The sequence below is a fragment of the Eptesicus fuscus genome, chromosome 6, assembly GCF_027574615.1.
Source record: "Eptesicus fuscus isolate TK198812 chromosome 6, DD_ASM_mEF_20220401, whole genome shotgun sequence".
NCBI lineage: Eukaryota > Metazoa > Chordata > Mammalia > Chiroptera > Vespertilionidae > Eptesicus > Eptesicus fuscus.
The window spans coordinates 27,248,518-27,263,883 of record NC_072478.1 but is presented as its reverse complement, the minus strand read 5'-3'; the positions used below and the strand labels follow the sequence as shown (position 1 = coordinate 27,263,883).

The 15,366-nt window shown below is 56.7% G+C and overlaps 1 protein-coding gene across 1 annotated transcript in view; it reads left to right on the top strand.

Annotated features, from left to right (window-relative positions):
* The window catches only part of KDM4B (lysine demethylase 4B), a 132,256-nt gene extending 118,891 nt beyond the window's left edge, over positions 1–13,365 (top strand). The window contains exons 17-25 of the mRNA XM_054717483.1: positions 1,799–2,018; positions 3,527–3,603; positions 3,913–3,968; positions 4,223–4,331; positions 8,043–8,228; positions 8,311–8,475; positions 8,945–9,064; positions 9,943–10,035; positions 11,259–13,365. Coding sequence (XP_054573458.1) covers positions 1,799–2,018; positions 3,527–3,603; positions 3,913–3,968; positions 4,223–4,331; positions 8,043–8,228; positions 8,311–8,475; positions 8,945–9,064; positions 9,943–10,035; positions 11,259–11,435 — 1,203 coding nt within the window. The 3' untranslated portion in view covers positions 11,436–13,365. The remainder of the gene's footprint in view (positions 1–1,798; positions 2,019–3,526; positions 3,604–3,912; positions 3,969–4,222; positions 4,332–8,042; positions 8,229–8,310; positions 8,476–8,944; positions 9,065–9,942; positions 10,036–11,258) is intronic.
* The last annotated feature ends 2,001 nt before the right edge of the window (positions 13,366–15,366 follow it).

The following is a 15,366-nucleotide window of genomic DNA, read 5'->3' as shown; positions in this document are numbered from 1 at the left end:
TTGTCCCCCTCCCCTGCCCTGACCATTGCCTGCTTTCCAGCCCTTTCCTCCCCCCACAGGGCCCCTGCCCTTCCTGTTAGCGCCTTAGCATGGCCAGAACAGGCATTTGGGAGGCTGCTCCATCCATGTACTCCCTGGCTGGAGACTGCCGGGCTCACCACAGCCTTCAGCCACGCCACATGCCCTGTGGCCTTGGACAGCTGCCCGCACCCCGACCCTCACCCCACACAGCAACAGTGTGCTCTTCGATGTCCCCCAGGGTCTCCCTCCCATCCCCAACCCCTGCCTTGCCAGACAGATTTTTGTTCATTCTTTGAGTTCACTCATTTGCCACCTCTTCCAGGAAGCCTTTCCAGACCTGCTGTCCCCAGGCTGGCTCTGGGATGCCCTACCTTGGGCTCCCCACTCTCCTCTGCTCTTGCTCCTGCCTCTGTGTTGTTGACCCCTGGATTGTGAATCCCTGGAAGACAGCCAAGTCTCGCTTGCTTTTTTGGGTCTTGTGCTCCTAGCCTAGTGCCTGGTGCTTTCTACACATTAGCTGAGCTGCCCCGGGGTCTGTGCCCTCTGCCAAGGGCAGCGTGCCCATCTCTAGAGCTGCCCAGATTCACTGTCTGTAAGCAGACTCAGCGTCTGGAGGAGGAAACAAGTGATATCCAGATGTCTCCTCCAGGCACATCCCCCTCAGTGCTGCTGGAGAGGCTGCTGGAGTCAGAGTGCTGGCACCTCCAACTTGAGACGTGAATCTTCCTAATTCCAGCTGTTAAGCACAGAGTCGTGCCTAACTTTAATCAGCCCGCAGTGCCGGTGGGCTTGTGGGCCAACCGTTTCCAAAACCCAGGGCCCTCGCTCTAAGCAGGGTTGTGGCTGGACATGCTGCCTGTTTGGAAACAAGTCATTTGGGGGCAGATTAGAGGGGTGGGAAGAGACTGATATGAGGCTCTTGTTTCTAAGCTAGTCCCCTAATCTGAGGTGCCACCATCCTCCTGACACCTGGCCTGTGAGGCCAAAGTTCCCCAGTGGAGCTCTTTCCTCCTGGGTCAAGAGCAGGGGCAAATCGTCCTCTCACACCTTGGAGGGCCTGGGGAGGCTCTTTTGGGAGCCTCATGCCCTGTGATAGGCATGGGGGTACTAGATCCCAGTGCCTTGGGCAGGGTCATTTCACCACATGGGGAGATCTGGAGCACTCATTACAACCATCATGGGGTATATATTGGAAGTGGGGAGACATCCACATAGGTACACAGATAACATGGCATCAGGTGACAATCTGGACCACAGAGACAGCAGAGCAACGGGCTAGGGCTACTGGTCACCTGAGGCTACAGAGATCTGAGTGCTCCAGGCAGGAGAAAACTGTGTGTGCAAAGGCCCTGGGGCAGGATGGCATCTGGGGTGTTGGAGGAAGAGCAGGGCCCATGTGGCTAGAGGAAGTGGGTAAGGAGCTGTGAAGGCAAGAGGGTGAGTGCAGCAGGGTGGTGTCAGTGCTGCGTCCGGATGTGACCCTAATGGAGGGTTTTCAGTGGGGGCAGGACAAGATCTGACTGTGTTTGGGAGAGCAGGGTTGAGGGCTGGGAGAGTGCACTGGGGAGGCCCTTCAGAGCCAGCCGCAGGTGTCCTGGTAGGAGGCCCCAGTGCAACACCTGGGGAAATGGGAGGCAGGCTAGAGCTGTGTTTGGATATAGAAGCAGCTTGAGGAGTGGACCAAGGGCGGTGGCAAGGATGGCCCCGAAGTCTGGTTTAATGATGACAGGTGGCCCCATGCTGGGCTCTCCACTGAAGCCCCCCCCCTCTTCTACAGTCCCTACAGATGGAGAAGGAGGCCCCACAGGCCTCCCTCGGGGAGGGCCCTTCTATACCACCTTCCAAATGTGGCCAGAAGACACGGCCGCTGATCCCTGAGATGTGCTTCACCTCCAGCGCCGAGAACACAGAGCCACTCCCCGCAAACTCCTACATCGGTGATGACGGGACCAGCCTGCTGATCGCCTGTGCCAAGTGCTGCCTGCAGGTCCATGCCAGTGAGTGGGGTCCCAGACGACAGGCAGGCTGGGCTGAAGGAGGACTGTGGGGGCTGCGGCATGCGGCTGTGCTCGCCCTTTTAGGATGGCCACCGTCTCGGCTGTGGAGCAAGAGTCCCTTCCCCTCGGCTGCTGTTTCGGGGGTGTCACAGGCCCTGGGTCCTGGGGCGGGGTCCTGGCCTTCAAGGAAAGACTTCCTGCCCTTTCCCCTGGCCAAGGTGGGCCTGCCTGGTCAGCCTCCCTCCAGCCAGTTCTGCTGAGCCTTGCCCGGCCCTCGGGGCCTGGGAGCCGCAGGAAGAGATTAGGTGCTTGTTAGGTAACATCATGATTTTAAACTCTGCTTTGGGGCCAGAGTTGATGGTACAGTTGTGACTCCAGAGAGGTCCGGGATCGGATATGCCTGCTGTCAGCCGCCACCCTCTCCCAGACCCTGAAGCATAGCCCAAGGAGAAGGAGAATGGACCTCTGCCCCCTTCTTAGGCATCAGGGCAGGGAGTGGGAGGTTGAGGTCTCAGGAAGAAAGAGCCTCTGGGACCATGTAATTTCCCGTCCTACAGAGGAAAGCAGCCCTCTGTCCCTCGTCTGTCCCTCCTCTGTCCCAGCAGAGGCTACCATTCTGTCTCCCGTCTGGGAGCCTGTTGACTCAGTGAGATGCTCTCCAGGGCAGGCTCCTGGGGACCACTCTAGAGGGGCCTGTGGTTGGGTTCTCAGGGGAAGAGGTACCTCACTAACCTCAGGAGGCAGAAGGCTTAGCACAGGTGTGTTCCTTGAGACCTGGCCCTGGAGGCAAGTGAGCCCCTACTTCCTTCAGGAGCCAGGCCCCCCAGGCCCTGACCTTGGCTGAATGCCTCAGGAGACAGCACAAGGGGGTCCAGTGTAGGCTCTTGGGCACTTGCTGTCCTTTGGGGTCTCCTCTGGGGACCCCTTAGCACCTGGCTGCTGCCCACTGCAGCCAGCCAAGCCCGTTTGGTGGGCGACCAGCCCTGCCGGCTGAGAGCCCTGCAGTGCTGCTGGGCAGTGATCCAAGGGTGAGGCAGAGCCCCTTGTTCTGGGCAGCACCGTCCATTTGCCGCCTCCTCTGTGCCCTCTCCCTGTTTTTGAACCATGACCACGTTCCAAAGCAAATCGCCTTGGTGACTCAGAACCTCTGACTTGTGTTTCAGAAATAGCTATTTGCCTGAACACTGGGCCGGCCCACCCAGCCCAGCCCATCCGAACTCCAGTGTCCACGAGGCTGACTTTGCATGTTATACAACTTCTTGGTCACTTTACCAGGGTCTCAGCTCAGCAGAGCTTGGGGGAGGGGGACAGTGACAGGGCCCTGATCCCCTTCCCAGCATCTATTTCCAGACCCTTCTCCTGCTCTGTGTGCGTGACTGGGACTGAGGTAGAGAGGGAGGTGAGAGCAGTTCCCCCAGAGCCGAGGCTGGGTTCCAGAAGGCCCCGAGCTTCGCGTGCAGCTGCAGTGACAGGTGCACCTGGCTCAGCTGTCCTCCGCTGCCTTCCAGGTTGCTATGGCATCCGCCCGGAGCTGGTCAACGAAGGCTGGACGTGTTCCCGGTGCACGGCCCACGCCTGGACTGCGGTAACTCACCCCTGCAGCTGGGGTGGTACTCTGAGAGCTGTCCAGCCCCATGGGGGAGCCAGGCCTGGGCCCTGGGCTTGCCCGATCCCGCAGAGTGACCCTGGGCTGGCGACCTCACCTCCAAGAGCCTTGGTTTCTTCACCTTGGCAGTGAGGGGGTAGAGCCTGACGCACTCCTGGCCCCTCCCTTTGGTGACTGCTAGCTTGAAATGTAAGGACCGGGGGACAGGGGATGGACCAGGCCCCAGAGCAGCATGGGGGCAGCCCTCCCCTGACCCCCCCTCACTATGGGCTTGTCTGTTCCCTGCAGGAATGCTGCCTGTGCAACCTCCGGGGAGGAGCTTTGCAGATGACAACAGACAAGAGGTGGGTAGAAGGGCTGCTGCTTCTCCTGGGTGTGTCCCTAGAGGCGTCGGTTCCTCCTCAGGGCCTCGAGTTGGGGTCGGGGGGACCAGGAGGAGCAAATAATCACTCCGATTAGATTATCCCTTAAAAGTCCTGTAAGCCCTGACCGGCCAGCAGTAGCACTATGGTCAGGGGCAGTGCCAGTAGAGTGAGATGGCAAGGGGCAGGGAGGAGGTAGAGGGCACCCATGACCCCTGATGCCCCCTCCCCGCCAGGTGGGTCCATGTGATCTGCGCCATCGCAGTCCCTGAAGTTCGGTTTCTGAACGTGATGGAGCGCCACCCCGTGGACATCAGCGCCATCCCTGAGCAGCGGTGGAAGCTGGTAGGACCCCTGGATCTTGTCCTGTGGGGGGAGGGAAGCACCAGGAAGCCAGATGCCATCAATGTCAGTCTGGCCAAACCTATTACTTCCTGACTGGTCCCAAAGGCACAGGTCCCAAAGCCAGAAGGCACAGAGGTGCGCAGAGAAAAGGCCTCCCCTCGGGTCGGAGCAGGCTCCTGCTCCCGCCTCTCGCAGAGAGGTCCTTCACACACTCCAGAGGCTCGTGCAGTTCCCACCTTTTGCATAAGCGGAAGCCCCACCCTCTGCCCTGTACTTTTCTTGCTACCTAACTAGCCCTACTTTTTTTTTTTTTAAATTGTGGTAAAAACACTTAGCATGAGATCTTCCTTCTGAATAAAATTTTAGGTGCACAGTACAGTATTGTTAGCTATAGGCACAATGTTGTGTGGCAGAGCTCTGGGATATATGCAGCGTGTGTAACTGCAACTCATACCTGTTGGCTAGCAACATCCCCTCCCCTGGCACCCACCCCTCCAGCCGCTGCTTCTCTGAGTCTGACTGTTGTGCGCGCCTCCTTTCAGTGGAATCCTGCAGCATTTGGTTGCTGTGTCTGGTTTCTCTCACTGAGCATGGTGCCCTCACGGTCCCTCCATGTTGTCACAAATGGCAGGATTTTTTTATCATGGCTGAATAATATTCCACTGGGCGAATGGACCACATTTCTCTATGTATTCATCTATCAGTGGGCACTTGGGTTGTTTCCATGTCTTGGCTATTATGAATAATGCTACAGGGAACACAGGGGTGTATACAGGGTGGGGCAAAAGTAGGCTTACAATTATTCATATGGCAAATAATGTAATAAATACTACTACAAGACTAAACTGTGTTTTCCATATTCACAAGTGTAAACCGACTTTTGCCCCACCCTCTATATTTATCTCTTCAGCATCCTGTTTTCATTTCCTCTGTATATATACCCAGAATAAAAATTGCTGGGTCATATGTCCGCTGTTTTTAATTTTTGGAGGAAGCTCCATACTGTTTTCCATAGTGGCTGCACCAGTTTACATCCCACCAACAGTGCATGAGGGTTCCCTTTTCTCCACATCCTCACCCACACTTATCTCTTGTCTTCTTGATGCCTGTGATGATAGCTCATGGTGGTTTTAATTTCCCTGATGATCATTGGTGCTGAGCACCTTTTCATGTACCTATTGGCCACCTGTACGTCTTCTTTAGAAAAATGTCTATTTAGGTCCTTCACTCATTTTTAAATTGGGTTGTGTGTTTGCTGTTGAGTTGTTGGAGTTCATAACTGACCCCTCGTGGTTTACATCAAGCTTCCCATCTAAGGAACATGTGGCCATCCTCGGTGAACCTCTGGGGCAGCAGGCAGTATGGGCAGAGGGTGACTGTTAGCATGCATGGGCTTCCATTCCTGGCTTGGCCGCCAGCCAGCTGTGTGACTCCAAACACACTCCTTGACCTCTCTGTGCTCAGCCTTCCCCTCTGTAACATCCTCATGGTGCATGTTGGCGGGGCCTCACAGAAAAGCCCTGATTATGCTGTCTGAGCACTGTGCCTGCTCCCAGGTTTATCGTTGCTGTGAGTGTGTGGCAGCCATGCTGGGGGTGTGTCCATTCAGGGATATGGGGGTGGCAGCTCTGATGGGGACTGTCGTGTGGCACCTGGGAGCTGGAACTTTGGCTGGGGCATCCGAAGCATCCATGGCTGTCTTTTCTTCCTGTTTTATTTCCCAGCTTTTTTCTTCCCATTTTATTCCCTGGGCAGTCCTGGGTTTTGATGTGCCTACAGAGGGCAGAAGGCAGAGAACTTGGGCTGTGGGCAGTGGGCCTGGTGGGGAGTCCTGTGGGAAGGATCAGGGACACCCACCTCAAGCCCACAGGTGCTGAGCCACCAGGCAGAGCTGAGTGGGCACCAGCCGGAGCCTGTGGGGGACGGGGACCTCAGTCATGGAGTGCTGGATGCAGACGGGCAATCAGGAGGAGGCTGGTGGCCTGCAGGTGATTACGGGCATAAAAGCTTCATCATTCAGGTGGAGTGATGGTGCGGTGCACGGCCCGTAATCCATCCTCCCCCAGACGCTTTATGGAGCATCTGACATTTCCAGCTTGCAGCCTCTTCATTACCAGCACTTGTAACGATGAATTAAAAATCCTCTTACACGAGGCTGGCTTGTACTGCTTAATGGAGCCACGCAAGGAAGCCAGTGGTTAACTCCTGCTTGCCCAGCTGCCCGCCCATCTTCCCGGGCCACACAGGTCACATGTTCGGGCACAGTCACTCCAGGTCTTCGTCCATCAGTCTATCCCCAGTCTTCCCTGGCCACCGTCTCTGGTGCCTGGGGGGTTCTGGTGAGTAGGGGCTGGCCCTGTCTGTCCAGTGGCCTGAGCCATGCGCTCATCCCCTCACCGGGCGGGGATGGGTGCTGGAAAAACCCAGACACTGGGCCCACGCCATGCTCAGCTCCTGACAGATGGCATGGTGGGGGCCTGGCCCACATTCTTCATGATGCAGAAACTCAGAATAATGAGCTGCCACCCACTGGGGCCGGGGGATGGTTGTGTTTTGAGTCAGGCTAGGCCGATGGTTTCTCCTGGGCCTCAGGTGGGGCAGGTGACACGTGCAAGATCTGGAGCCCTGCTGGCTCCTCCGGGACCTCAGGTGCTGTGCTCACCTCTGCTCTGCGGAGGGCCCAGGACTCGAGGTTAATGCCGCATGGGGCATGTTGTATGTCAGTGCCGTCCCACAGGCCGGCGGGAGAATTCGATATTGACAGTTTAATAATGAGATCTCATTGCCATTGATCGGTGTGGCAGCTCCTGCGGCGCCCTTGGCCGCCGTGCTTATCTGGCTTTTGAACATGGTTTACAGAGTGATAAAGGCTGCTTATTAAATGCTCAGAGTGACGGGCACCAGCGGGCCTGGTGACTGCTGAGCCACAGTGTGGGGGTGCCCGGGAGGCTGACGCCACAGGAGCAGGTCACTCCAGGCAGGGGCATTCCCGCCAAAGGACCGCCACCGGGTGCAAGCCTTCACGCAGACCCTCCTCCTTATGAAGGAAGCTACTCTGCAGTGCTTTATATTCAAAGTTAAGATAGAATTCACTATTGTAAAGTGAGCCATTCGGTAGTATAGCTTTTAATATATTCACAGAGTTGTACACATCACCTCTAATTCCAGAGCATTCTGTCATCCCCAAAAGAGCCCCTCAGCCCCCCTGCTCCTGGCAATCCACTTCCTGTCTCTGGATTTTTCTGCCTGGACATTTCCCATGAATGGAATCACACACTGTGTGGCCTTTGGTGTCTGGCTTCTCCCACTGAGCATCATGTGTTCAAGACCCACCACGTTGTAATGGGTGTCAGTGCGTCCTGCTGGGTTTTGGCTGAGTGTATTCTGCCACGTGGCTGTTGGTGCCTGCTGCAGGCACCTCTGCAGGGGGGCCGTCGTGGAAGGGCCCTGGGAGTGCTCCTGGGGGCGGAGGGAGCCACAGGCCAGTTGGGTTGAGGGGCTCTCCGCTGTGCCGAGGCACTCCGCCCCCTGCTCACCGGACTCCCTGGGCTTTTCCCAGGTGACTCCAGCCAAGGCCGGGCTGCCGGGGCCTCTGCCTCCCAGCCCTGGGCCTTGGGGGTCACTCCTAGGAAACAGTCCTGGAAACTCAGTCGGGGGGCTCCCAGTACCAGGTGCCGGCAAGAGCCTCATTTCCTCTCCATGTCACCCCAGAAATGCGTGTACTGCCGGAAGCGGATGAAGAAGGTGTCTGGGGCCTGTATCCAGTGCTCCTGCGAGCACTGCTCCACTTCCTTCCACGTGACCTGCGCCCACGCCGCAGGGGTCCTCATGGAGCCAGATGACTGGCCCTACGTCGTCTCTATCACCTGCTTCAAGCACAAGTCGGGGGGCCACACCGTGAGTGCCCAGCCCTTCCGCCTCCTCCCATTGCCCGCCCACCTGCCCGAGCACTGACGAGGCCTTCTTCCCTCCGCCCCAGGTCCAGTTCCTGAGAGCCGTGTCCTTAGGCCAGGTGGTCATCACCAAGAACCGCAACGGGCTTTACTACCGGTGCCGTGTTATCGGCTCCACCACGCAGACCTTCTATGAAGTGAACTTTGATGACGGGTCCTACAGTGACAACCTGTACCCAGAGAGCATCACTGTGAGCTGTGGGCGGGCACAGGGTGGGCAGGGGCTGCTGTTAAGATGTCAGGAGTGGCCCAAATCCCTCAAAGGAATCACCTGTGTCCAGGGCCACCTATGACCCCACTGAACAGGTCTAGGCCATAGGCCTAGCAGGGAACAGAGCAGAAAGCATTGTCGGTCTAGATGAGCCCACAGCAAGGGCGGCCCCCCAGGGTGGGCACTGCATCACCCCCCCTCCCACCCCTGCCCAGCACCCAATCCTGTGTGCTCAGAGAGTGCCACTGGCTTCCAGGCAGTAGAGCACGGGGAGATCTAAACCCCACAGAGCCCACAGGTGGGTGCCGGTGCCCAGGGACCCACCATCTCACCTTCGCCACATTCTTGCTCCTTTTTTTTTACTGTCTAAAGTTTTATATATGTCTCCTTTTTCCCCCATTGACACCCCCCTCCCGCCCCCTCCACACACACATTCTTGCTTCTAACAGAGTCGAGACTGTGTCCGGCTGGGACCCCCACCCGAGGGGGAGTTAGTTGAACTCCGGTGGACTGATGGTAACATCTATAAGGCCAAGTTCATTTCCTCTGTGACCAGTCACATCTATCAGGTGAGCAGGGTCCTGTCTTCCAGGTATAGGAGGCAGGGGACCCGCAGGATTGGGTGGGGCCCTCGAGTGTGCTGTTGGGGACTGAGCATCTTTGCCCACTTAGCCTAGAAAGTTAGGGCTTGTTATAGTTTTAAGCTAGAAGGGGCCTCAAATTGACTAATATTTCCCCCTTACAGATGTTTTCTCGATTTTTTGTGTGGAAAGACATAGATAACATAAAATGTACTGTTTAACCATTTTTAACATACAGCTCAGTGTCCCTGATTTTTTTTTTTTTTTAAATGAAGACGGATGGTTGTTCCTTCCCATGATTGTGGAAGGGAAATTATTTACAAGCGTGGAACCCTAGAAGAAAAACCACCCATGTCCCAGCACTACAGACGATGACTGCGAATTCTTTGCTGTTTTGCTTTCTCTTACCAGAGAAAACAAAACAGTCTGGACCTTTCATCACTTTGAAAATATGTATATAAAATATATATATATATTTCAGAGAGGAAGGGAGAAGGAGAGAGAGATAGAAACATCAATGATGAGAGGGAATCATTGATCAGCTGGCTGCCTTCTGCACGTCCCACACTGGGGATTGAGCCCACAACCCGGGCATGTGCCCTGACCGGAATGAACCATGACCTCCTGGTTCATAGGTCGATGTTCAACCACTGAGCCATGCTGGCTGGGCAAGCCTCCATCACTTTTAGTCACATCCCTTTTCCTCTCGTTGCCCTTACTTGATGAGTAGGGACATGAGTGGGCCGGTGGGGATGCCCTGGACCAGCACCCTTCTTGGCAGTTGAGCAGCGGTGGCCTGGGTGGTGGGACCTTGGGAGTCAGTCATTGGTGCTGGGCACCAGCCTGAGAACTGTGCCCCTGGGCAGGTGGAGTTTGAGGATGGGTCCCAGCTGACAGTGAAGCGTGGCGACATCTTCACCCTGGATGAGGAGCTGCCCAAGAGGGTCCGGTCGCGGCTGGTAAGTGGCTGCCCTCAGTAGCCCTCGGGAATCATGGGATATGGCCTTGACCTCCCTGCCTTGGCCTTTGCTCCCCTGGGGGGCAGCTCCCAGGGAGTGAGCATGGTCTGGCAGGTGGGGGCCTGTTGGAGGTCCCTTCCGAGTAACAGCGCAGGGAGGAGGAGATGAACCTGCACCGGGCAGGCGCGTGGTGACACGTCCTGCACGTGGAGCAGCTGCCGCCTGCACACAAAACCTGAACTCCACGGCTGGCGGTGCAAAAAGAGACACTTTTCTAAAGCTCATCCCTTTTCAAAGGGAACAGTGAGTCCCGGAGGTGGGAAGCCATGGGCCTTTTCTTCCCGCCCGCCTGTCACTGTTCCCTTTCTTTTGTGTTTAATCCAAAGGCCAGGTTTTGAGGAGCAGGCAGCTGCGGCTGTGGGTGAATGAGCTCAAAGTAAGAGCTGGGGGGGGCGGGCGGTGCGGGCGCGGGGGTTTGCACAGCTGACCTCAGACACCAGGTTCCCTTGGGGCATGGACTGGAGCTGCCACACAGGTGAGCAGCTGCGCCTCCATCACTCCTCATGGCCACCTGTGGGACAGAACAGGCCCGGCCACCCCCCTTCTAGGGCCAGTGACGGAGGTGTGGGACCCCCTCCGTGCCTGCCTGCTGGGAGGCTCACATACAGGATTGGGGGTTTACACAGAGACAGGGGCACTGAGAAGGAGAAGCCATCCCAGTGACTAATTGTCCCTCTCGGAAGGTCGTTAGGTGAGGGACAGTGGCCTTCGGCCCCCACAGGGCAGGCCGCAGTGGAGCCCTGTTTCAGCCTGTCCTGGCTGCTATAACAGACCACACGGCGGTCTGGGCGGCCTAAACCACAGACATTGCTTCCCAAAGTCCTGGAAGCGGGAAGTCCAAGATCAAGGTGCTGGAAGATCAGGTGTCTGGTGAGACCCGCTTCCAAGTTCACAGCCAGCCCCCTTCTGGGGTCCTTATGTGTGTGGGGGAGGCGGGGGGTGGGGAGCACTCAAGCTGCACAGCGCACACTCTGGGGTCCTCTTTATACGGTTCTAATCCCACTCGGAGGATCTCACCATCATGGCCTAATGCCTTCCCAAAGGCCCCACCCCTAATACCATCACGCTGGTGGATAGAACGTAACATAGGAACTTGGGGGACATAACCCTTCAGTCCATGACACCCTTTCTGCACTAACTCCTGTGCTGTTGGTCCCCCACAGTCAGTCAGCACCGGGGCGCCGCAGGAAAGCGCCTTCTCTGGAGAGGAGGTGAAGGCCGCCAAGCGCCCGCGGGTGGGCACTCCGCGTGCCGCCGAGGACTCGGGGCGGAACCCAGACTACCTGGCCTTCATGGAGAGCCTTCTGCAGGCCCAGTGCCGGCCCAGAGCCCCCTTCTAGGACAGCCAGCCAGCCGCCCAGCCACCCCTCGGCCCAGCAAAGCAGGCGGCAGCGGGCCCGGGCATTTGCTTGCTGTGAATTCCTGTCCTCGCCTCCCCGCCCCGAGAGGCTACCTCCATGCTCTGCGGGGACAGGAGCAAGCAGGATGCTGCAGGGCCCAGACTCAGGGAGTGGGGCCATGCCGGCTCTGGGGGCATCGGCTGGGGCTTGCGCCACCCCTACTACTCAGATTCGTAAACCACGTAAGCTCTTCTTCTCGAAAAGGTGCTACTGCGTTGCCTGCCTCCTGAGCAGCCTTTGAGATTGTGACTCCTGTACATAAATCTCCTTTGTGAGGCTCTTTCTATAAATACTTATTGTTTAAAAAACTCAAGAAAAAAGGAAAACAAAGAAGAGGAAAAAAGTCCCTAAAGTTGTTTTGTAGATTTGTTGCTTTAAAAACAAAACAAAACAAAACAAAAAATATTCTTTTTATTAGAACCGAGACGTGCTGAGGAGACAAAAGCATCTCATTTTTTTGTTTGTTGTTATTTTAAGATCTTACTTGTCTGTGAGCAGGCAGGGAAGTGCGGTGAGGCCTGGAGGGGGGATGACACCCAGCGACAGGCGACGCCCTGCCACTCTGCTCTCTCCCTGACTTTGCGAAGGTCTGCGCAGCTGTCCTCAGTGCCAGCCCCTCTCTGGCCAGGCAGGAGGAGGTTGGAGGACCTTTTGGTGGCCGAGTGCTGGCCACGGTGTCTAGGAGCCTCCCTCCTGTCTGAGCACCTTTGCAAATAAACAATCTCTTCTGGTTTGTTCCATCTTTTGCTTCTTCCCCCGTGAGAACCATTCCACAGTGAGGCCTGCGGTATGCGAGAGGGCTCTGTGCAGACTGAATGTCCCTGGTGCCACCCAGGAGTCCCTCAGCCTGCTCAGGGGAGGGAGCCCCAAAGTGTGGGTGGCCTGCAGCCGGAGCAGATGAGCGCCAGGCTTCCCGGGGAGGGAGGACACAGAGCCGAATCAGGCCTCCAGGTGGCCCAAGTCCAGCCTGTGTCCCCAGGCTCCCGGTGCCCCTGCTTTGGCTGCGGCCCTACATGGGAAAGGGGCATGGGACGGGCTTCCTGGGACCCCGAGGGGCTGGCAGCGTCCTCTGTCCTTTCTATGACCCGTGTGTCTGGGAGAGAGTGAGCAAGAGAGGGAGAGACAGCGCTGCTTTCAACTTGAAGGAATCTGCCTCTTACGAGTGGTGGGTTGGACTTAAGAGAGAGAAAAGCTTTCCCGTGAGCTCGGGAAGGACTCCACGCTCAGCCCGCGCTCTCCATCCCTGCCGTGCCCTCTCCCCTGCAGGATTGACAGTGTCATTTACGTGTATACATTTTTTAATTAAAAAAAAAAAAGTGTTCTAACAATTACCAGACCAGAGAAAACTATTTAAGGAAAATGGAGAGTATGTAAATGAGCCAAGAACCTTTCATTCCCTTGGTGGGGGGAGGAGGGCAGGTGCCCGAGTGGGCGGGGGCGGGAGGGACTGAGGGGAGTCAGCCAAGATGTGGGGGTCTCCCTCTGCATGCAGCAGCCCCGCCTGGTGGCGCCATCTCTGTATTCATATGTAGTTTGAAAATGCTATTTATATTGTAAAGAAAATAAAAAGAAGCAGGCAGATACTCTGTGGCCCATGGGGTCCTGGGGGTCTGAGGGATAGCCAGCCCCGTGGCGGGGTCTCTGGGTCGTGCCCCTGTCATGGGTTCCGGGATGACTTGTGCAGACAGGTCGCCGCACAGCAAAGGGGAAACACATTTCCCTACAAAGATACATGTCTATGTGCAAAAACAGAAACCCCACCCACCCTGATTTTTTTCCGACCCAAGATTAAGGATGTGCTGTATTTTTGCCTAATTTCCCTGCCTCTAGGTTCATAATGAATTAAAGGCTCATGAGCACTGCGATTACAGGTCCATGTCGTTGGTGTGTCTTCATTTCTGAGTGGTGCCTGGGCGACAGGAAGGCGGTCTCCCCAGTGGCCTGGCCCCTCAGCTCCCAGCCCCCAGGGAGGAGGGCTCCTTCCCACGCTGATGTCCACAGCTTGTATCTGCACAGATTCCTCTGGAACGTTTTCTGGCCCCCTCAGGCAGGTGGGGGCTGAGGTGACTGTGGCAGTGGGTCCCCTCTGCAGGACAGTCAAGCAGCACCCTCTGTCTTTGACCCCTCTCTTGTTTGGAAAAAATGGCCGCCCTCTCCTACTGCCTTCTCAGCCTCTGCCCAGTTCCCGTGACACCTGAGTGGTGGGCGTCTATTAGGCATGCAAGAGAGTGGGCCTCCTGGCCCTGGGGTGAGTCTGGGCTCTGGCATTCATGAACATGTCACTCATCTCACAAGTACTGGGAAACAGCACCAACATAGCAGGCCCGATCCCCGCCCTCAAGCTGACACCAGTGAGAGAGGCAGACAATAAGTAAAATGTATGGGATGTCAGCTGTGCTATAAAGAGCGAAGGGGGCCATGGTAGGATGTGCTGTTTCTAGCGTCATATTTTTACACAGGAGTCCTGAAGGAGATGAGGAAGTGAGCCAGGGGGACAGCCCGTGCAAAGGTCCTGGGGGCAGGACTGCCTGACATGTTGGAAAAGCAGCCAGGAAGCCTGTGTGGCTGGAGCAGAGTGAGAGAGAGGGAGGTGAGAGCAAGGAGGTGATGGGGGCAGGTCATGCAGGGTCTGTGGGCCCCTGGGAGCACGTATTCCTTTATCCCAAGGGAGGTGGGAGCCCTGGAGGGCAGTGGACTGAGGAGGGATGGGACCTGGCTTGGGTGCTAACAGTACCTTCTGGCTGCTGCAGGGAGGACAGCCTGAGGGGTGAGGGTGGGAGCTGGGGATCAACGGGGAGGGAACAGCACTGAGCACCCGGAAAGATGGCATCGCCATGAGCTGGAATGGGGCAGCCTGTGCAAAGGCTGGGGCTGGGGAGAGATCCCGCACGAGAAGAGACATGAGTTTGGGGCCAGGGCAGGGCCTTTAGATGTCAGCTCAAAGGTGGTATGTTTACTGGACTGGTGAGAAAGGACTCAGAATTGGGCCTCAGGGTGTTCGTGCAGGATGGTGATGAGGAGCAGCCTGTGACATGGGGGTACCCCTCTCTGAGCCTCGGCTTTTCCTCTGCAGAACGGGTGTCCTTGCAGGGCAATTGTGTCCTGAGCAGAGATTTCCTTTGATAAAGTTTCCATCCAGCCATAGCCACCCTCACCCGACTTCTCAGACTTTTCTTTTCAGAGAGAAGCTGCCATCAATAGCACCAGGACTCAGTTTCCCCATTTGCTACAGGGGCCCTCTGCATCACTGACTAGACAGGTCAGTGTCCTCTGAGGCTGCCCAGAGCTTGATGGACACATTCAGTCCTCAGCCCCGGGGTGGGGGCCGCAGAGAGCAGGCCCAGGTGGTTGGCACGGCAGCAGCTGGCCCGCCGTTACCATCATTCTCTAAAACATCGTAAAACAGGGAGGTGTGTGGGACAGGCCCTCGTGGTCTGCAGCCAGGGCCAGACACCGGGCTGGGCCCACATGTGCAGCCGTGTGGAGCCAATGGGCCCTGTGCTCAGCACTAGAGTTGGACTCATTCATTCAGGCAGCACATTCTTCCTGCGCACCTGCCTGAGCCGGACCCGAGGAGGTGGCTGAACAAAAGGGACACAGGCATTGCTTTTGTGGAGTTTGGAGTTCAGGAGAGCAGGCAGAGGATGGGAACTTCAGGGACCATAAATACATCTCTGACATGTGCCCTGAAGAACAAGAAGGGGTGGGGGGTGATAGAAGTCCTGGACACTAGGATGTCGGGGAGACTTCTTAGGAGGTGAGGTTTCATTGGATCCAACCCCTCAAGGATGTCCTATCAGAAAGACGCGGGGCCAGGGGCACACTGTGTCCAGTGCCCCATCCTCTTGGGCCCAGCATGCTGAAGCCCTCG